The sequence below is a fragment of the Thunnus albacares genome, chromosome 8 (assembly GCF_914725855.1).
Source record: "Thunnus albacares chromosome 8, fThuAlb1.1, whole genome shotgun sequence".
Taxonomy (NCBI): domain Eukaryota; kingdom Metazoa; phylum Chordata; class Actinopteri; order Scombriformes; family Scombridae; genus Thunnus; species Thunnus albacares.
Genome location: NC_058113.1, coordinates 20,995,313 through 21,017,132, shown reverse-complemented (window position 1 = coordinate 21,017,132; position 21,820 = coordinate 20,995,313). Strand labels below are relative to the sequence as shown.

The following is a 21,820-nucleotide window of genomic DNA, read 5'->3' as shown; positions in this document are numbered from 1 at the left end:
TGACAAACTCTAATTGTGTGCAACTTTATACTCAGTGGCTACTTACAGTATATTATAAACACTACTTAATGTGTTGTGTGTGTTCAGAACTATGAAATGCATGTTGACAGTTGAGAAAGCAGACGAAAAACTTTTGGTATTTAGCATTTCATTTATTTATTTGCTTATCTTTTGATACAGCCAAAGGGGTGGGGGGTGGGGCTAAATAATGTTTTTTTTTAAACATATACACATTCACACATATCAAACAGGAATTTATAAAAAAGTTATATGAAAAGACAAGGCATCTGCATGTAATACAATGGGACAAAACACAACATAACACCAGATAAATGCAACTGTGAGAGCATCATCACAGATATATTATCACATGGTGATGAAAAAGGCAGGGCCACAGAGGTGGAGTAGTTGGTGCAAAGAAAAAAAGGAGACATAATACTAGGAGAAATGCCACCACCACCACCTACACAGCTACAAAGCTAGCATGCAATGCTGAATCACTATTGCCATGTTTTGTTAGTCATTCTGGTGTTATACCGCACCAGGCTCAATGCAAGCACGAGTAACAATAGTTCTCTTATTGAGGAATGAATTTCTGTGGCTGTAAACCAGGCTCAATTAAAAGGGAACATTGGAATACAATAGTGGAGAAGGCACATCGCCAGGTTAACAATGAAAACATATAATCGTTAGCATTTATCAATGAAATACAGTACAGTAAGATAAGAATAAAACAGTATATAACTGACATGAACAGACTAAAGTAAAGTTAAGATGAATAATGGAAAGATAGTGGTATTTACTGTAACAATAGAAGAGATTCAAGACCAAAATATTGGACTCAAATACAAAAAATGATGTAAAACATACGTTAATGTCAAGACATTGAATCCCATTTTACTATTTTATTAATCTAAATCTTGCCAACAGCTGTGAAATATTTGGTCACAATATTTTAACATCAGTTACCTAAAGCTCAAAGCTAATGCCTCTACTGGTCTAATATCCTGCTGTCAGAGCAGGTTTCTTTAGTACTGATACTCATGTAACCTAAATACTTAATAAAAAAAGGTCCATAAATTACATTATGTAAAGCGAGAGATTCCAAGATAATGCATATCAAAAACTACTATTATGTTTCTAGATGGTGCCTACTTTTTAATTTTATCATGTGCAGCGTCTTGAGAGTCAAAGTGACACTAAAAAGATATTTCAATTCACTATGGAACTGTGCAACGATCACATATTAGGTCCTGTTTTCAGCCATGCAGCTGATGCTTTTAACTACACTGTTTTTAAATTATGAGATCCCTGGATTGGAATCTGTGCTGGCAAATCTGTGCTTGTCTGTTTGTTCATAATTTGTGCATTCAGAAAGCATGCATCTAAAAATACTTAACACTGTTAAATCAGCTCTAAACTATCTTTTTGTTGAGAAAAACAAGTTTGATTTTTGTTTTAATCTTGTCCTTATATGGATGATCTGATAAGGAAAGTAACAAGACATAATTTAATGCATGCCTGTAAATCATCAGATTCACATCACAAAAGACTAAGAGTAACATTCACTGTTTTTATCTAATTTTGCAGTCACGTTATAGCCCTAAATGACTTTAAAATGCTATCAGAGTAGAATGGCTGATGGAAAGCACTTTCTAGGCAGGAAATCATCAACCATGCTTGCAGGCACAACAACTGCCAGAGTGTTACAAGATGTTCTCTACCCACAGCCTACTGGAGTGGTGAAATCTGAGGAATGGTCAAATGGGAGGTTCCTGATACTCATCACCCTATGGCAATAATTGATCTCTGTAGCGTCAATACAATTATGATGCTCATAGGGAGAGAGACAAGCAGTGAAAGTTTTAAGATGGATATATCTTAGTACATGGTGCCAGTCACAATACTGAGGCAAACAATAAAGAAAGGCAACTTTATATTCCTCAGATTGCTCTTTTGACCAAGCTGTTCTTGTGCAAGTTATGCTGAAATTTTTAGCGTAAACATTGAATTGGCACAAAAAAAAAAAAGAAAATGCTCTAGCGCACAAAGAAGGCTAGATGAGAAACTGGAGAATCAGAGTTTAGAAATAAAAAAAAATGAGGGGAGTTTATGTCAGTGCAGAACATTACCTCTGCACTAAAGTGATTTGAACAAAGACGCGGGAATACTACACTGTATCTGCATGCAAACATACCTTTTTCACACAGCACATTCACACTCACACCTGCGCACATATACTGAATAAAGCCCTGTTGCAAAGGCAAAACGGCAGCTGAATGAATCCTGTGCTTTTTGGATTTGGTTCATAGTTAAACTGAGTGACGGACGCTTCCCATCAATCACTGCGCGGCCCGCTTGGCTCGCTGGGTGTGGCACTTCATACACAGGATCTTACCATCCAACGGATAGCAGCCATTTTCATCTGCTTCTATGGAGAGGGGGCGAGCACAGTCCTGCAGAATCAATAAATACATTTATTTATTAGCATTGGGACACTTCTTGGAGAGTGCTGAATAGACTGTATGATGTACACTCACTGAGCACTTAATCATTATTGATGCTCAGCTCGGTATTACCCTCTTTATGTATGTCATTGGGGTTGACAAAATATTAGGAACACTTTTCAATATAATGCACTCCAGCACACCACCACCCACGACGACCTCAAAAATAAACATAAAGTAGAATTATCACCTTTCTGACAATGTCAGAAAAACTGAAAATGTATAAGCTTCAAAAAGTACAATTTACAGCAGAGCTGTTGTATTGGATTACATTAGATTGGACAGGTGTTCCTAATAAAATGCTTGATGAGTGTATGTTTTGATACAATTTGGTGTTTAGCAAATGTCTCACCTCGCAACGGTAACACTTGAGATGGAAGTTCTTGTCGAGAGCCACCACTCTGACTGTCTCTTCGCTGCCTGGAGCTGGAATAATGGGCTCGTTACAGCTCACACACAGAGGGGAGAAACGCCTGAAATAGAGAGGTGGAAAGATGCACTTCAGTCACATTCTCATACATTCACTAAAGTCAACGTATTCTAATGAAGCCAAAATAAATTTGTTACTTTTGGTTGTGTTGACCAGTAATAGTGGAGGTTAATCCCTTAAATCTAATTATTTTATCCATATTTTATTACCAGGAGATGTACAAATTTTCAGTTAATCGAAAGCGAGAACTGTTGCTGATGCTCAGTTCAATGGTGTATTTTTCTTATACAGAATAGAGATGTATTTTCTTTTTGTATCCACCTGTGGTAATCCTGGACACAGTAGGGGTTGTTGTTGTCATCGGTGATGAAGGGCGCCCCCTCAAGTACACAGGAGCAGGTGCTGCAGCGGAAACACTGGGCGTGGAAACACTGGCCCACTGCCTTCAGCACACGGTCTGTGATCCTCTCCCCACATCGGGAACACACCGCCAGGGAACTCTGAGGAGGAGCAGAAGGAAAAATATAACATGGTATATTCACTGTGTCAACATTGTTCGGCACATTCTGCACGGTTTAAGTATTTACTGAACATTTGAAATGACCCTTGTAACAGTGGAAGAACTTCCTTTTCACTAAAAACACATGACTATGTCAACATGTTAGTTGTAGCTACATTAAAAGTTATAATAATAAAATGTTTCAGTGTAGAGCAACTTTCCGTTATGTGTGAGCTAACTGTAATGTTTAGACAATGTCTCCTTACGAAATCAATTCCATGGGAAAATAAGGAGCACAGAATTACATATTAGAGTAATTGTGCAGTGACTATCAACTCCAAACTTAATATTTTTAATCATTTCACATACTGAATTTACAAACTTCATATGTAATATGAACAATTCAAATTTTCAAATGTCTCCTTACCATGTAGCAGTCCTCACACTGAGGTGAGCCATCCCTGTCATAGAACTGCATGCCCTGCAGGGGGCGATGGCAGCTCATGCAACAGAAGCAGTTGGAGTGGAAGAGTTTATCCATGGCCCTCACCGCCGGTTGAGTACGGGACAGAGCCTCACCGCACTTCCCACAAACCTCTGAAAGGGGGATGAATAGAGAGAGAGAAAGGGCTGAAAGGAGTGAAATATACTCTGCTCTACTCTGCTTGTGTTAATTCTCTGTCACTCTTATCTGTAAATTGCATAGCGGGCCAGGATTGACTTCCAAACAAAATCCTGCTCGTAAGTACACAGTCTTAAGAAATTCAAGGTGAACGCAGAAAAACTTCCTCTGCTCGGCAGATGAATTTAAAAACAAACTCTGCACATACATAATTCTGTACAGTGAAGGTAAATGTGAAGTAACAATAAGCAAAACACATTTTTAACTGGAGGGGAGATTTAATTTCACCATGAATATTACAGCCACCACTGTGTTTATATGCGTGTATGTGTACCTGTGGGAGGGGAGGTGATGACAGGTGCATGTTTGTCCATATCTTTAATGAAGTCCTTGGTCATTCTCTCCAGCTCCTCCACTTCCCTCATGTTCAGAGGGACGCCTCCACCTGGGATAGCAACTGGGCCAGGGGGTGAGGGCTGCTCACACACACACACACACAAAACACATACAGAGACACAGCCATTTGTACACATATATGCATTATTTACATGTTTTCATACTTGCATGCCTAGAGGGTACTTTGTCATTCACGATTGAGTAGGTGGTCTTTGAAAACATGGGTAGTGCATGTCCAGAAATGCATAATTCTTATAGGTTGACTATAAACTAAATTATTTGTGCTTCTTGTGCCTGTCCACTGTACACTCAACGCAAAAAGTCTCTTAGTAACTTAAAAAAAAAAAAAAAAAGCTTGAACGTACCGTGGATGAAGGGGGAGATTTCATTGGCTGGTTAAAAGAGGAGGATGGAGATGTCATCATCTTGGGTTGAGGAGGAGGCACAGCTGCAGGAGGGTTTTGGTTCACATTCACCTGATTGGTAAAGGGAGAACTTTTTATGTGACTTGGGGCCTGGGTGGCGGCCATGTTGCTTGGTGGAGTAGGAGGTGCAGGAGGAGCTGCTGGAGGAGGAGGTAAAGAGCTGGTGGCTGAAGGATAGGAAGGTTTTGGTGCAACATTGATTGGGGTGGTGTTCTGGTTCAGGTTTTGGTTCAGTTTTTGTGCCAGGGAGGCTGCAGAAGTTGATGTTCTTCCCCCGAAACCAGACTTGGGTGCCACAGCTGGGGCCTTGGCGAACGGCTGAGCAGCAGCGTTCGGTGAGGAGTTGTGATTGGCGTGTCGGTTCGTTCTGGCTTTGAGCTCTTCCGCCCAGGGCGCAGGAGGCGGGCGGTCTCCCATCTCAGGAGGTGGGAGGAAGGAGAGGGATGGTTTTGGAGCTGTTGGGGGAGGAGCTGGTGGCTTGGGTGCTGGTGCTGAAGAATACTGGCTTGGTAACTGAGGACACAAAAACAGTAACATTAGCAATAAAATGATCTGTACACAGATTCCTTTACCTCAAAACACAGCAGACAGAAACAACATAAACTTTATATTTACAATCAACTATAATTCAACAGGGGGAAGTTAACATCTAGCATACAACACTGCACACTGAAATGCTGCAAGCAGGGACATTTATTGTACTGAATGAGGTACTTTGATTAAAGTAAACATTGGAAGCGCTCCACAGTTTGAGCTTATCAGAAGTGCTTCGTCTTTTTGACATTTATTTTGCGGTTTGGAGCAAACATTATTCTGCCCTGATCTGGTACCTCCCTGTTGGATAAGAACACTCTCCATTTATGGGCCTCTAACTGGGTCTCTGGCAGAACACTCTGGCTTCATCACACTCTCATACTCTCCACTCACTTGTGTGTTCATCCCTCTCTCTGCAAGTGTCTCTTCTCGCAGTGTGAATCACCAGCTACCTCGCGTGCTGTTTTCTCTTTTAGTCTTGGCTTATCATTGAGCTTTCAACCTGAAAAGGTTGATGAATGGAGGCTAATGAAACCAATATGGCATCTCTCCAAACTATTTCCACTGACCTGCCTTTTTTTATTTCTTTTCTTTCCTTTCCTGTCATATTTTTTTTTCTACACCCCACCCATCCATGTTTTGTACCTTGGGGTTGAAAGGTCCTCTGGTCTCCATCTCAGATAACAGGTCAGTCAGAGAGTCAAGCTGTTTATCAAAGCTAGTCTGCTTCTCTACCAGTCTCTGGCAGAGGAAGACAAGAGGAAAGAATCACAGGAGGTTCATTAATTCACACACAAATAAAGTGATCACAATAAAGCAAAGGACAGGATGAGCCAAGAATAAAAAAGTGGATGAAGAGGAGAAATTATTACAGACTGTTGATAGACATCAAGACATTTACATATCCGTTCCCACATTCAGACTTTGGTGCTCTCATCTATTACAAAATGCACAATGAAATGTAACCAAACAGTTTAAAAAAAATTCTGTCACTTACACAATTATTTGGAACAGTAACCCAGAATGAAAGAGTGAATGATAAATAAACGTAATGAAGTGATTAATGATGATGATGATGAATAAATTTATATTTAACTTCCATTTGATTTGGTTTGTTTGCTCAGAAGCATTCGGCATAAACTCAGCAGGAGTAATACTTCCAACACTGTTGTTTTAACTTTATACTTTTCAACATCAGAAAACATCTAATTCCATGCATTAAAGCAGTTTGTAGCCTGATAAACCAACTGCAAATAATGTCAGCCTACAATAAACATTTACTGCATGTCTAAAAACTATTTCAGTAACATATATAGGGAATAATCCTGTTAAAAGCATGAAACTGGGTATTTTACCCCAGACTAATGCTAATGTAATTTGTGGGAAAATCTCAAAAGACAGCTTTTCCTGAACACACTCCATGAATTCTCTATGGTCCCACAACAATGTCCTACAGTATCCTAACTGATTATTCAATTGTACGTAAAGACGTGTACACGCAAGTGAAAGGAGGAAACATGCAGGCAAGCAAACCGACTCAAGCTTCATTTGGTAAAGAGACTGTCATGACTCACCTGTGGGTTCCCAGCAGCATTGGGAAAGCTGGTACCAGTGGCAGGGAGCGGCGGAGGAGGTGGGGGAGGAGGGGGAGAGGGGCAGGTGGGCAGACAGGCACTCTCCGCAGGGGGGACAGGGAGGGGCACGTCATCTGCTACTGAAGGTGGGGCAGGGAAGGCGGGAGGGGGCGCGTCGGAGGCAGAGGGTGAGAGGTGGCATTCGGGGGGAGGTGCTGGCAAATCATCATCCAGTGGAGGAGGAGGAGGTGGGGGTGGGAAGTCTGACAAAAATGAGGATGATTGGTTAAATGCTGTGACAGATAAGGTTTCTTTACACTCAGTATGTGCTAATCATCCAATCCAATGTCTTTAACAACATCATGAGTTTATGGCAAAAAAACAAACAGGACAGTACAAAAAAACCAAACTGTGTAAAGGATTGTTTGGATATGGAAAGTATGAGAGTATTGGAAGATGTTGGTCACGGGGTAAATTAGAGTCCTGCCTGGTTCCAGAGGTGGGTATCTCTATCCATGTTTTCCATTTGGTGACGTGGTGTGACTGGGTCCGTGAATTAGATCAGCTCAGAGATCTTAAAAATCAATCATGTGGCCTAATTAAGTGCAACTAAGATAAAATGTACTAAGATAAAATAAGAACACATCCAAATTTAGAGGTATAAGACTGTGTGGCTATTAAGTCTATCTCGCCATTTGACTAACAGCTCAATAAGACTTGAAGAGACTGCCTGTAAGACAACTCATTAGAACCACACGTCTGATGTCTTTGTTTATATATTAAAAACTGTGAAACTCTGCATGCTCTAACTTAAGAAGCAGCAGGGGCGGGAGAAGGGAGAGTTGCTCTCTGTGTGGATACAAATTAATAGCTCACAAAATAGCAGAAGAAATGCAAATACCATCACAGAGCGACGGGGGCGGCGGAGGCAGATCTCCCACTCGTCCAATCACAGCTGTGCCTACTGGTGTCGGTGATGGAGCTGAGGGTGGTGACTGACTTTTGGGCCGTGGCGGCGCCACAGAGGCAAACTTCTTTGGCTGGTTGTAGAAGGACGGGGTGGTGACTTTGAAGTTCAGAGAGGATGTCACCATGAACGGCTTGCTGCTACTGGAGTCCTCCATTTTGTATATTTATCTGCAGATGAACACAAGAAACATTATGGACAACAGTTTAACACCAGACAGAAAAACATGAATTCTCATATGAGTGGCTGGTTTATAACAAAAGGGTACAACACAGATTGCAGTGAAATTCAAACAACTCCAGACTCAGGAGACTTGTTTTCGCACCCCACATGATGGAACCTACATGAATCATGCTGACAAAGGTCAGCAGTGGCTTACATTCCTTGGCAGCGTATGAACGTCGGATCTTTTGCAGGAGAATTAGTGGGGATGACACATCAACAAAACATTTGGCCTGACACAATTCCAAACTACATACTAATTGTAACCAGGTTTTGAGTTTGCACTGAATTCACACTGGTGGAAAAGAGACAAAATCACCTACACAAAAGATGTCAGTAAGCCGACTAAATGTGCTTCATTTCTGAGAACGGCATTGATGGATAATTGTCATATGATGCATTGCAAAATGGAGGCGACATTTCAAGCTGGAAAAATTGTAGATTTACATTTTATTAACCTGGCAGAAACTTAGTCCAAAGCGATGTACAAATGAGTTACAATCAAAGCCACAGGGGAACAAGGAAAAGCTTTGAAGCTTTTAAGAGAACATTTTGCTTTCTTTCTGTAAGTTTCCAACTTTTAAATTGGCAGAAGCGTCTCCAAGTAGCAGTTTGATCGATTCAATCTGCGTATATTGTTTAGCATTTCCTGTTAGTGCAAAACATTAACTTTTATATTAACTGCCAAAACAGTGCACTATGCAGATTGGTACCTACTGCGTACTTTACAAGAGGTACACAGCTGTCCTGACCCCTTAAGTCTCAAGTAAAACTAATTAAAATGGAGGTTTATTGTGGCTCATGGTGTCTCTTAAAATGTAGTTTGGACTATTTGTGGATTCAGTGAAATAGAAACATAACAAAAGAAAACAACCACAAGGCATTCTGAAAATCCAGCGTTACTATATCCTTTAAAACACAAAAGCCTTAGCAAATGGTCTACAGAGGAATAAGAGAAGAGTGTGTAAAAAATTCCTTAGGCCATGTATGCAGAGCAGACACAGTGGCACTCCCAAATGCCAGAGACAATTTACAATATCTAATTCGTGGCTGTTTACAGCGACATAAAAACACAGCGATACCGAGGTTTGCTAGAGAGAGACCAGTCGTAACCAGGGACGATAACAACTATCATAACATTTTCATGTGAGGTACGTCAAAACGAGGGTGAGCTCAAATATTTACCTCACACATGCAGATGGTTAAACAAATGTTGACGTTACTTCAGTGTCTCTACCGAGATTCCTCACAAAGTCTCAATACATTTCCCTGAAGACCACCGGCCCTGGACGTGACCTTTAGTCAAAACTATGGTTGCTCATTCTGACCCCCAAACACACACATCTGTACACACACTGACTGTCTTACTTTTGAACTCACACACTGTTGATATTTAACAAATTATTCCACCCTGAAGCTGTGTAGTAGTTAAATATTTCCAATAATAATCATGACTAGAACTGTGGCAATGATTAAAGCACAAACATATGGATAATTTATGCAGCCTTTTAACAGGTTGTAAAGGATAAATGTCACACAGCCATAATCTGTAACAGAATGAGCTGCAGGTGATGAAAAAGCATGCATTAGTATGTTAATTAAGTTACCATGGTATCCTCTAGATAGTAATGTAATTGATATTACATTATAGCTCTTACATTCACCTTTCTTTACTCTTAAAACGTATGTCCCCTGTGCAAAACGCTGACTAGTTACCAACCATAACTCTCCAAAAGCCACATTTGTTTGCAGTGTGGGATAAAACAAAAAGTATTAATCGTTTTCTTTACTTGGATACACTCGAGATAGCATTTGGGAAAAACAACCTTTACAGGAATGGATCAAGTTTGACAGAGCCTTGAAAATTTATTATTGTAAACTGAGCCTTGCTGACAAAAGAAGCTAAATCAACCAAGAAGTTTGAGTTTTTCATCCTCATTCCTCTTTGTTGGGACACACAGGCAAAGCTTCAAGTTCTGACAAGACAAAAAAAAAATCCCTTAGAGCTCATGAAATATCTCTGGTGCTCATGACATCACCAAAATAAAAAAGCAATGCGACGTTTTCTCTCGTCTGCTTTTTAGTTCAGCTTCCTTAAAAGCTTGATTTATTAATGTTAAACGCTTTTATCCATATATGTCCTGGCCATGGCTATGATGATGCATGTGGAGGTGTCAACTGTTTGCATTGTGTCATAAGACATGTCATTATGAATCACTGATGCGGAAAACCTCTTACCAACACACCAGTTTAACCTCACAGTGCCATAATTCATCCTTTGTCAGAGCACTAGTTATGCATTTTCATCACATAGCTCTCTATATATTTATATGTATAGCGTGCTTGTAAGAGTATGTATGTTTCATCATGCACAATACTTAGGTAAGAGAATATTTTTCACACATTTAGACAAATAACAGTTAAATGTGGTAATGTTGTCATAGCATTCCAATGTTACTAGACAACATTATGACTGGGGGAATAAGGACCGATGATACATCTGACTACAACAGCACTATGGATTGATTATAGCAATCTGCACAGTCAGCTATGCCCTGACAAGACACAACTACTTTCAACCATCTGTCTCACCAAAGAGGTTACAAAAAGCAGTGGGTAAAACTCGTTCTCGGACTCTCTTAGCTCCATTTTACTAGCTCACTGCATGAATCATCAGTCATCAATATCTGCACCAATAGCAAAAGAAAATAACAAACCAAAGTAAAGAAAGAAAGGACAGCTGTTATTCGTGATGTATAAAATAGCTGGCAACTCATTAACCAAGTATCAAGGCCTACTTCAAGCTGAATTGAGAGGACTCTTACTGCAAAAACAGATCAACTTGTTGTGGTCAGGACGATAAACCTCTTGGCGTCAAATGAGACTTGTGCGTCTGAATATCAACAGCGTAGCTACTCTAAACAGAACACTTGGGTCTATTATGGCTTTCTAAAAAGGAGTGCTTGACAAGGTCACTGTGATTTAGTCTTTTCATTGCAGTACTTAAGCTACTTTGTCTCTAAGAGACAATATGCAATAGTCCTCTCAATTATTCAACAGTAATGATAACTCATGGTCGGTCTCCATCTGTTCCTTGATACAGTCCTGAGGGATTTAAAACGGTGAGATCAGCTCCATACTCAGCCCCAAATCTATCTTGAAACCTGATCCTTGTGATGAGAGAGACCCTCGGCTGTGGAGGAAATTTGGCACTAAAGCTCAATGACATCACCTTTTCAGCTTTTGTTTTTTTTTTGTTTTCCTCCAATCATCTTCTCTCTCTGTTTCCTCCATGTTTCCTTGCTCGTCTTTATTCTTATTCCCTTGATGAGAGCCTGATTGACCGTCTGCAGTTGTGTCTTTTTACTTTGATGTACAGACTTGTGATCTGTGGCACACCACAATCGTTTTATCTCTTTTATTTTTGCGCTTCCCTCAACCTCTCATTCATCTCTTCCACCACTTGAACTGAATGACATCACTTGAGGCTGCGTTTAATCATTTCTATTTTACAGCTATGATGGAAGATGTCATCTAGTAGCCTTTAGCTAAGGCCCAAGCATAAATCATATACTGTACTTTGAGGGTTTTAAACTTAATATAAACTCCACATGGCTGAACAGCTTTGACAGGCTGTAAAATTGGTTCTCAACCCTGATTTGGTTAATACAGGGCAGCGAGTTAGTTTTCATTCTATCTTATCTGATTTACTCATGAGATTGGGGTGAATGCAATTAGCCTAACTAAACAACCTTGCTGGATATAAAAACTAGCAGAGCTATGGCACTCATCGACGTGTTTGGAGAACCACTGCCCTGGAAACCGAGAGGCTACTTATAGACTTGAAACAAGGGCTTGAGACTCAGCGTTTTAAGTCCCATATGGGCTATTAAAGAGTGCAAACAAACAAAAGCAAAACTAAGCTCTTTTGTGGCACACTTTATATTATCTCTGTGTTTTGTCTGTTGACAGTTTCACTTGAACACCCTGTCTCCTCTGAGAGCACAGACTACGTGATGCAGTAAGCTGTTAAGGAGAAGTTTAACGCATTTTTCAAAAGGAAAACTATTTAACTCAGCAGTGGTTCATTGCCTTGTGGTTATAGAGGAAGTAAATTTGATTTTTATACTGTGCTACTGCCTCTTAAAAGGTCTTATAAGGAAGAGTTGTAGCATGGTGCCTCATTGAACTAAAGTCCTTTGCCTCTAAAAAAGCAAATAAAAAAATTAAAATGTGTGGGCACAGTAATTCTTCACAAAGTTATGCAGAGAACCTGAATTTCTGATAATACTTCTAGTAATTTTTTCCATGTCTGGTCAGTCATTGTATCAGTGACTAGTGTGTTGTTGATGAAACTCTCTATTGTTCTGATGTTAATAGCACACCCAGTTTCTGGGAAAGCGTGTCTGGGCCGAGGGTCACTAATGCGGGGACAAACAACCCTTTTGAGTCCAATCTTACAGGTCACTGGACATTCATTGAGCACCAGTGTTATGCTCCCTCTCAGGCCGCAGTTAGATGAATAATTGAACGGGCAACATTTCAAAATTGGTAATGACATCAGCCAGTGGGCTCCTCACCCAAACAGCCTTGCCTCCCAGCACTAACATAGCGTGATGTAGGCCAAAGAAAAGTCATAAGATAGAGAGTTAGTCATGCAGTGATTTAAGGCAAAGAGATGCCTGAAAATAGCTTGTGTGTCTTGACATGCAGAGGCTACAATTAAGGATTCCCCAGTCATACAGGAAAGTGTGCAGCCATTCACAGAACATCTTCATTCCTAAATCTTAATATACCTCTCAAATTTACTGAGGCATCAGTGACCATAATCCTAGTCTTCTCATACAGAAGCACCACACTAACCTCAGACTAACTCACGGCAGAGCCTTCTCGCATTAAGTTACAGCAGTGTGGCATTGGGATGAGGCTCTCTCCTCCTATCCAGCTTAGCTGATGAGAGAGCAAACTAGAAAAACAATGCACAGCTGTGCGGCAAAAGCATTTATTCACATTACATTACATTCTTAAAGTTGTAGTAATCTAGACCCAGCTTCTCAATAATCTCCCAACATCCCTCAGTAGAGCACAGAGCTGTGGCGTAGCTTCTCCTCTCACATGAGACCAAACTAGATATGTATAAAGGCTATTTACTAGTGAAGACATTTATACTTAGAGGCCTCCTCAATATGGGCCCAGCACAACAGAAAAACGTGCCAATAAAACAATTTGATAACAGATTTCTATTTCCTTGACCCTATCAATACTGTACCTTGATACTGCAATCACCTTGGCAACCGATTGATTAGACAGGGTTAGCCACTGCTTTGACAGCTGGCAGCAAAAATGAGTCACAAGCACAGTATAAGAAAGAAACGCAGTTAGGTTAATTAATAATCACCCTTCATCGTTATCTAGCCAGGTAAAGTATGAGGAAAACGATGGTTTTCTTAGCTAAAGCTGGCCAGCACGGCTTACGTTGCGTTACATTCCAGCTACGTTATCTTAGGTGGCTAAACGTTAATGACGTATACATTAACCGTTAGCCAACAGTAGTGTATTCAACGTACCACATATAAGGTTCGAATAGCGTTAGCTTTGTCTTTGTCCGTCAACCCGAGTTTGACCAGCTTTCCGCAAACGTTGGCTCTCAATTTCAAACCGCTGTCAACTGAATGACAACTGCCACTCACCTGCAAGTCTGAACAAACAGCCACCTTTTTGTGATAAACGTCGCCTCTCTTGCGTATCATCAATCACGCCAACGGTAATGTTAGCCTAGCTTCAGTGGACCACTCGCACACACCCCTACCTAACACACCTAACGCTATAAGCTTCGGTCAGTCAGCAGGTTTGGGTGGCGAAAGGGACTAACGCCGCCCCGTTTTTGGTCTTACCTCATATGGTTTCCCTTAACTGTGCTGACACCAACTTTAATAATTTAGCCAGCGCACTACTGCATTGCTAGCTAGCCTAGCTTAGTCAACTTTTTGGCTGGGCTTCCTGTAAGAGCTTCCGCATAGCCCACTCCTTATCGTCGGTGTCCATCAGCTGGTGTAGCAACCTTAAGTATACATTCACGGTGATCTCCTGATCAGACAGGCAAACAACGAACCACCACCCACCGAGAGGTATCTTTCAACCAGAGTATGCAGTAGTTTTATTATGCCATAGCCTATAAAATGCTGCCATATGACAGACTGTCTTAAAGATGTTAACAACAGCCCCCCATCAGTGATGATCAGTGCTGTAGTTGATATATCATCATACTTGCATTGACAAAAGACCTTACCTTATTAGGTAACCTGTAGCAATCTGCCCTAAAAAAGTACCACCTCTTCCTATTAATCCTGATTCACTACAGATGAAAATTACTTACCCTGTTAATACAGCTGCAGTGCAGTGTGGCTCTCCCTTTTACTTCCCCCTCTTCCTTTTGTTCTTCTTTTTCTCTAGTTTCAAGCTGAGTAATAAGAGTTGTCTGTAATGGTAACTTCTCTTTCTCTCTTCCCCTCTCCAGCTATTAGACCCTCCCCCTGTGCTTTTCAGACTGGAAAAGGAATGACACCATCCTTCCAAACAAGTTCTTTCTCGTTTAACTTTGGCTGAGGAGTTGTGTATTACAATGTAAACAGCACCTCTCTCTCCCTCTCTCTCTCTCTTTCTCTCTCTCTCTCTCTCTTTCTATGTGTGTGTGTTTCTGTGTGTGTATGTGTGTGTGCTCATAAACTGCCCAGTCAGACCCCTCCTCCTCCTCCTCCCGCTCTCTTTTCTCTCTGGATTCTTGCAGCATTCTTCATTCAATGACATCAACCCTGTTGCCTCTCCTTGTAAGGTCAGACTGAGGGAATGAGGGAGCGAGAGGGAGGGAGAGATAATGGGGCAAGAGGCTTGATTAGATACAGACGTTAAAAGCGGTCAGGGGTTTTAACGCAAGGAGGTTCAACAGCTCAAGAAAGTATGTTCAATCAGGGCTGCCCTGTGGAATAAGTTGGCAGTTTATTCTTTTATGTACCTCCAGAGAAAAATGACAAGATTAGTTTTATGCCTCTTGTTCACTTGCCTCAAAAAGCAAGGCTGACGATCAGAATAGAAATGCATTTTTGCATTTGGTATGCTGCCCCATTGTTATTTTCTTTGCACTAAGGAAGTAAACATGCAAGGACCTGGATTGCTTCTATATGCATTATTACTACATTTAATTATAGAGAGTAATTACATTTTATGGCTCTTTCTCAAGTTTTATATGTTGTGTGTCCTGATAGTACAGATGTGAGTGCCATCAACATGGTGTTACCCCGGAAAATGACACATCCCATCCTGCATATCAACCACTTTTATGATATAATATCTTTTTATGTCTCACCCACACACAACACACACATGCACACACCCTCGGGGGAATCACGTAGCCCGCACCTTTGAGTCATATCACAGTTTCAGGTTCAGTCATTGGTTGAACACTGCAAGAAATCTCTCTTGACATGACTTTTATCGAGTCTTTGAACATTTATTTGAACATTTATTTGACATTTATTAAAACATTTATTTTACATTTATTAAAACATTTAAAAATTTTACATATAGAAGTGTTTACATTTTCATTTGAATATATAATGTACAGTAAAAGAGACTATTTCACCTGTTCTTAAGGCAAACCAACTCAAGATTTCAAGATTTTACCAGAATCAACTAATACCTGGTGGTTAAACTGAAAAATAACCGGCAACTACTTTAATAATTGATTGATCCTTTAAGTCAGTTTTCAAGCTAAAATACAGTTTCTCAATTGTGAGACTTTGCTGCTTTTCTTTGTCTTATAATGAACTGAATATCTTTAGGTTTTGCATTGTTGGCCGGACAAAACAATTTGATGACGTCAACTGGGGGTTTAGGAAATTTTGAAAAATGTGTAATTTTCTACTACTTTATGATAATTTTATAGGCCAAAGGATGGATCGATTAACTGAGGAAAAAAATAAATAACAGATTAAACAATAATCAATATCAATGTTTTTTGCATACCTATCTGTGTTGTTTCAACATATTCATACATAAACAGGAAACACTGCATTGAAAACAGTTGCATTTATCTCTCTCAACTGTTAGAAGTTTTTCTTTTCTTTATGAGACAAAATAACATGTCAAAATTCTCTCCAGTGACACCAAGTGTGTACCGTATGGTCTGACTCATATCACCTCAGTGAGATTGCCTCTAGCTCACAGATCACCATATGACATACAGATTGAGACACAGCAGAGTTGCACTTGATTCACGTTGTGAACCCATTGGCAAACTCTCGACTGGTTTCTACTACATGCAAACCTCTGTGCAGTAGCTGTTGTGTAACCTGTTGCTGCCAGACTCATGCCTGTGAACTACAGGGAGTGGCCATTGGGGTCTTTGATAGCCTATTGTCCCGCAAGGAATGTTTCCAGTCTCTCCCCACTTCCACTGGGACAAAAAAATGTGTCAAATTTCCACTTCGAGCTTTCCAAAGGAACTCTGGTGCTGGGCAGGGGAAAAAAAGTTCACCCTATCCGGGCTCATGTTTTACAGTTGGTCTGTTTGTCGTTCCAAATTCCAGTTCATGAGCTTTCTGTTTGACCAGTGAGGTGAGTGAGGAAGCTGAGGTGACACAATGTGTGACGCTCTTCTGCCCTTTTTCAGCCAGCTGCAAACACTGGGCGGTGCCACCATGGTGACTGAAATTGTGAAAGTTGTGATCAGGCAGAGAGAAGGCAGCCCTGGGGTCCAGTCAGTCAGTCTGGAGGTAAGACAAAAAGAGAAAAAAAAAAAAACAGGAGGCCGTCAGAATCAGAGCCAGACAGCCTGGAATGCAGCCAAACCTTGGAATGAACAGTTCCTCTCCCCTCCCTCCCCGAAGTGCCATATTTCTCTCTCTCTCTCTTTAATTCTGCATTTTTTTCTGTCCACACATATAGTCACACACACACACACACACACCACTTTTTCCTCCCCCGATCCCTCCATTTCTCAGTCTGCCCTCCATAGGCTGCACTTTTATTTCCCTTCCCATCTTTCTTTCCGCTCCTCCCTCTTCACCTCCTGCCGCTCATGTGAGTCAGTACCTGCTCATAATATCTCTGTGCTCAGAGTTAATATCCTGATCTTGGATCATTTCCGACCTGCACTGAGGCATAGTCTCTCTCCCTGTCTTCCTCTCTCTCCCCCTCTCTCTCTCTCTGGAAACATTCATTTTCTCAACAAAGGAAAAGTAGGAAGCCACTTGAATGAAAGGTAAATGTTTTTAAGCGCTCACACCCAAGTAAATGCATTTTAAAGGTGTAGCACTCAAGGCACATTACTTGTGCTCCATATCAGTAGTTAAAAACGTTCACTTTTTTATTGCATTGTGTCCATCTTTCCTCTGTTGATGTATTATTGGCGCCTTTTCTACAAAATCATACACAAATCTTCTCACATCAGTAACAAAAACCATTTAGCCGTCAAGCAGAAATTCCAGGCGTACTTCAGACGGGATGAGGACCTGCAGAACATGGTCTCTTCACTCAGCACTCAGAGGGAAAAATCTCTCTGCTGCCAAACTGGCTTCCATTCAGAGCTGGCGTCAGACTGCATTGCTCGCTCCTTCCAGCAGATGTCAGACTGATACACATGACCGTGCCGTACGCAGCCAGACTGAGATGCCTAGAGGGAAGAAGATTCCCCTCCAGAATCTCTGACAGCAAGCAAATCCACATCAGTTAGGAATTAGATAAAAGACAGGTGGCTGTGCAAAGTGGAAGCACATAGATATTGGCATGGCTCTTAAAAGAGACTGATGTTGAGGAGAATAGGCAGGAAAAACAGGCCGGACACAGAGCCATCTCTGAGGATAAACAGTGCAGCGGTGGTGGTCTAGACGAGGAGGGCTGGAGCAGAAGAGAATGTAGGGTAATTGCAGGAGAGAAGGAAAGAGAATTGTAAATAATAGAGGAGAGTTGGGAACTCCTCATACGCAATGTTTTGCTTTGCCAAACACACATCACATAAACGTTACGAGTGCAGAGATTCCATGCCACCCACACACAAATATAAAACATCCAAAAAAAAACTGTGTGCTGAAGAATTCAAGTGAGTATAAAACTGTCAGCCAAAAGTATCAACTAAAAATACACTTAATATCTATCTCCCACTGGCTAAAACAAAGCTAATCACACATGCACAGCCATTAGAGGACTCCTTATCAGAGGCTGCCTCTTTTCCTAACAATATTTATATCTCTCTCTTGTCCCCACCCACCTCAAAAACAACCCGCACAGCATTTCCCACCCATCTATCTTTTCCTCTCCTCTTGCCTCTACTCACTTCCCTTCCCGTACTCCTTCCTCACTAACATTTTTTTTCCTCTCCTTCTTCGTGTGAAACCCAATGCAGGCCACTGGCTGTCAGACACACCCCCCCCCCCCCTCCCTTCCACCTCAAGACACACACACACACATTCTCCGTCTAACTAACTTGGCGGCTCCGTAGGGGCAAATGCGTAACATGTGGTTCCAATTAATACAGTAACACACAGGTTCAGCAGAGCACAGAATAAAGACAGAGATATATGGAAAGCAGGGAACAGTGACAAAGTATTCTTTTTAAACTCTTTTTAAAGGACTTTTTTATAAAGAAAAATTGGTTAGCCTACTTTTAGAATGACTTTGGAAACAAGCGTTTCCAGTCATCAGTGCAGAACGTCTTTGGAGTGCCTGAACAAGATGGTATTAAAGCTGTTATTCATTATCCTTGAGGTTCAACCAACATAACAGCCAGGAAGATGATAGACAGATAGTGACAGGTACATGAAAGTCACTGATTACAGGAATGAGGTGTGCGCGGGTCTCGGAGATAATATTAAACACGGAGCAGTTGCATTTAAATTCAGCGCGGCATCATCACCCCCAGATAAGAAAACAAGAGACATGCTGACAGGAACATGATAGCAGGCGTCTGTGTCATGTGTTTCATGCCAGCGTACATGCTTTGTTAGCAGCGGTGTGAATATGTGTGTGTGTGTGAGAGAGAGAGAGAGTTGGGAAGAAGCGGGCAAAGATGGTGAGAGGCAGTCATGTCTGTGAATGGCCCATGTATCACTGGTGAGATTAGTGTCAAGAATTCCTTCCCTCTGTGGTTGACCTTGTCTCGCATTGATGGTCCATATCATAGATCACCACGTTGTCACAGGTGTACCGTAAAGAACGTGTGCACGCATGTGTGCAAGTAATCCGACCGAGCTTGTGCACAGGGTTAAGTAAGTCTTACCTTCCATACAGAAGAATGTGCGCAGAAAATAAGAACCAACTATGAATCGTATTGATAAGGAAAAGCAAGATAGATACAAATTAACCCATGATTACAACAAAAAACATAACACGGTGAAATGAGGGAGACTGGCTGAAGCATTATAGAGACTTCCAGACAGACACAGAACGATGGACAGATGGATGGGGAATAGAAAGCCAGAGAGGGAGACGGGGGCTGACGACAATAGACTCCTTCAGCAGCAATTACACATCTTAGAGGGGAGTAGTAGTGTTGTTTTTTTTCTTTTTTTTTAAACCAGAATCAGGATGTGTGAGCCAACAGCCCAGAGCGAGGCTGACCCCTGCAGCAGCCTATAACCTCGTCTCCTCTCCCGTAGCGGGAAACCAACAGAAAGAGTTAACACACACATCTATATATAAACCCACAGTGCAGGGATTGGCTGGATTATGTGTGATTTGATATGTTCGGCAAGTCACACATCCACATCCATGTACATCCTGTATCTCTTTCTTGTATCAAACTCTTAAACTAAGCAACTGCATTGTTTGTCTTGTTGCTCCGTCCATTCTGAAGTGCTAATTTTTTATTTCACACAGCATTCTCTCCACACCTCTCCTCTCGCACATGACTCAACTGTTCTTTGCTTTCCTTTTCCATCACTCCTCCCATCTGCCCGTGTCCTTTTCTCTCCGTCCTTCCATCTGTCCTGCTCTCTTCCCCCTCTTTCTTCTTCACCCAATGTGTGTAAAGTCAACAAAACATGACTGACCACACATGCAACCCCCCCACCCCCCCACCCCCCACCGCTTTCTCACTGTCCAGACTGTTCCTGCGTCATTTTCTGGGCAAACACTTATAGAAATAGCACATATAAATTTGAGCCAAAGAGAGGGGTAAGGGGTTGCCAAGACAAAAAATGAGTCAGAGGGGTAAGAAAGACCGGGATATGTGATGAAAAGAACTAAATAAAAAGAAAGAAACTAAAATGAGACAGGTGGATTGAGAGGGAAGGTTTTGATGTGAGAGATGTAGATAAAAGAGTCTCTCATCATTGTTTTTTTTTTCACCAGAATTGAGGGAAGGAAGGTAGTGGGAGTGGAGGTAAGAGGAGCAAACACACAAAAAAAGGAGGGGATAGAGGATTATCTGGGGATGTGATTCAGAATGAACAGAAACAAGAAACAGGCGCAGAGATGAGTGAGGGGCGGATCAATACAGAGAGACGACAGAGAAAGAGGTGGAGACTCAGCAGCGGCTTGACTGTGAAGGAAAACCCTCTGCTGTTTTTTTTTTTTTTTTTCTTTTCCAGGATTGTTTAGTATTGGTGTATGTGTGTGGATTTTTGGAGCTATCAGTGTGAGAGAGAGGGGGAGGGAGGGGAGGAGGAGGCTGATTGAGAAGGAGATGGAGAGGGGAGAGGCGCGAGGAAACCGCTGCAGTGCATTGTTAGGCTGAGCGCACACAAGAGAGGGAGACAGAGAGAGAATCCCCCATTTTAGCTCAACAATATTACAGCAGTGCAGAGATATCTTCAACAATGGCAGCCGGGCACTCTCAGCACTGTGCTATTGATCTTCTAGTGGCAACCTAATACACACACAGTCAATCTAATTGTTGTTTTAACCTCTCATTAGATTTAGTGCCTGTGGTTGTTTTGAGCTTAATGGGTTTTTTTTCTTTTTTTACAAATTATCTAATCATATGATCATTGTCAATCTCAATAACTCAAATTGTTTAAATAAATGTAGTGATTGCCAGACATTTTAAACTGAATGTTACAGGTAACACATTGGCAGTGATAGTGATACCTATTATTAAAAAAAAACAACAAATATGACAAATATGTTTTAAATAATGATAATAATGCCTCAAATCTTTATTTAGTCATAATCTATTTCCCTCAGGCATACTGACTTACTAACTGGATCTCTTCTAAGACACTGCACCGGAGAGAGCGGGAGGGAGCGATAGAGAGAGAGAGAGAGAGAGGGAGAGAGAGAGAGAGAGAGAGAGGGGGAGAGAAGGAGAGAGAGAGTGATCGAGCAAGCGCAGGAGGGAGAGAGGAAAAAGAGAGAGCACAGGAGAGCAAGAAAAAGAAGCCGGAGCCGAGAGAAAGAGAGAGTCGCAGGAGGAAGAGGGAGAATGCACGGTGTCTGGGTAACACTTCCACGCTTGTATCCAGGGCCTTTGTGAATACACCATGGGATGCATCGGCTCCAGGACATTGAGTAAGCCCCACTTCTCTTCCTCTCTCATTGCGGACTAAGGGGGGGTTGGGGCACGAGGGGGGGGGGGGGGGATGGGGGTCCTGCAGGAGCGAGGGTTTGTGTAGGGACTAGGGTTTTGTATATGTAAGTGTATATGCGTGT

The 21,820-nt window shown here is 41.5% G+C and overlaps 2 protein-coding genes across 16 annotated transcripts in view; one reads left to right on the top strand and one right to left on the bottom strand.

Annotated features, from left to right (window-relative positions):
* Positions 1-21,820, top strand: part of fam131bb (family with sequence similarity 131 member Bb) — a 54,347-nt gene that overhangs the window by 7,643 nt on the left and 24,884 nt on the right. For 4 of the 10 annotated variants that reach the window (XM_044360171.1, XM_044360168.1, XM_044360164.1 and 1 more), the window contains exons 1-2: positions 13,853-13,940; positions 16,845-16,947. Coding sequence is in view for 3 of the 10 variants with exons in the window: in XM_044360163.1 (XP_044216098.1) it covers positions 21,652-21,679 (28 nt within the window). In the remaining 7 variants the exon portion in view is untranslated. Of the gene's footprint in view, positions 1-13,852; positions 13,941-14,219; positions 14,305-16,844; positions 16,948-21,520; positions 21,680-21,820 lie in introns of those variants that run through there. The other 6 variants (XM_044360170.1, XM_044360163.1, XM_044360161.1 and 3 more) reach the window with 3 other exon arrangements.
* Positions 132-14,843, bottom strand: zyx (zyxin). Of its 6 annotated transcripts, XM_044360114.1 has the most exons (11): positions 14,071-14,169; positions 13,040-13,142; positions 7,889-8,124; positions 6,988-7,250; positions 6,059-6,154; positions 4,820-5,392; positions 4,393-4,534; positions 3,864-4,033; positions 3,259-3,437; positions 2,860-2,980; positions 132-2,456 (listed from the first exon to the last, which is right to left on the bottom strand). In XM_044360114.1, exons 3-11 carry the CDS (start codon positions 8,109-8,111, stop codon positions 2,343-2,345), a joined length of 1,881 nt encoding a protein of 626 aa, XP_044216049.1. In that variant the 5' UTR covers positions 8,112-8,124; positions 13,040-13,142; positions 14,071-14,169; the 3' UTR covers positions 132-2,342. The 6 variants fall into 6 exon arrangements, with proteins under 6 accessions (XP_044216049.1, XP_044216046.1, XP_044216047.1 ...); XM_044360111.1 differs by lacking the exons at positions 13,040-13,142; positions 14,071-14,169 and adding an exon at positions 14,553-14,843; XM_044360112.1 differs by lacking the exon at positions 13,040-13,142 and having other exon boundaries at positions 14,071-14,155.

Bases quoted from the DNA above. Each gene is read 5' to 3' on its own strand.
- zyx (XM_044360111.1), bottom strand. From the start codon at position 8,111: ATGGAGGACTCCAGTAGCAGCAAGCCGTTCATGGTGACATCCTCTCTG. The intron at 5,393-6,058 runs GTACAAAACATG...TTGTGTCCTCAG, and splicing joins GAGGACCTTTCAACCCCAAG to TTACCAAGCCAGTATTCTTC. The intron at 4,034-4,392 runs GTACACATACAC...TCCCCCTTTCAG, and splicing joins CATCACCTCCCCTCCCACAG to AGGTTTGTGGGAAGTGCGGT.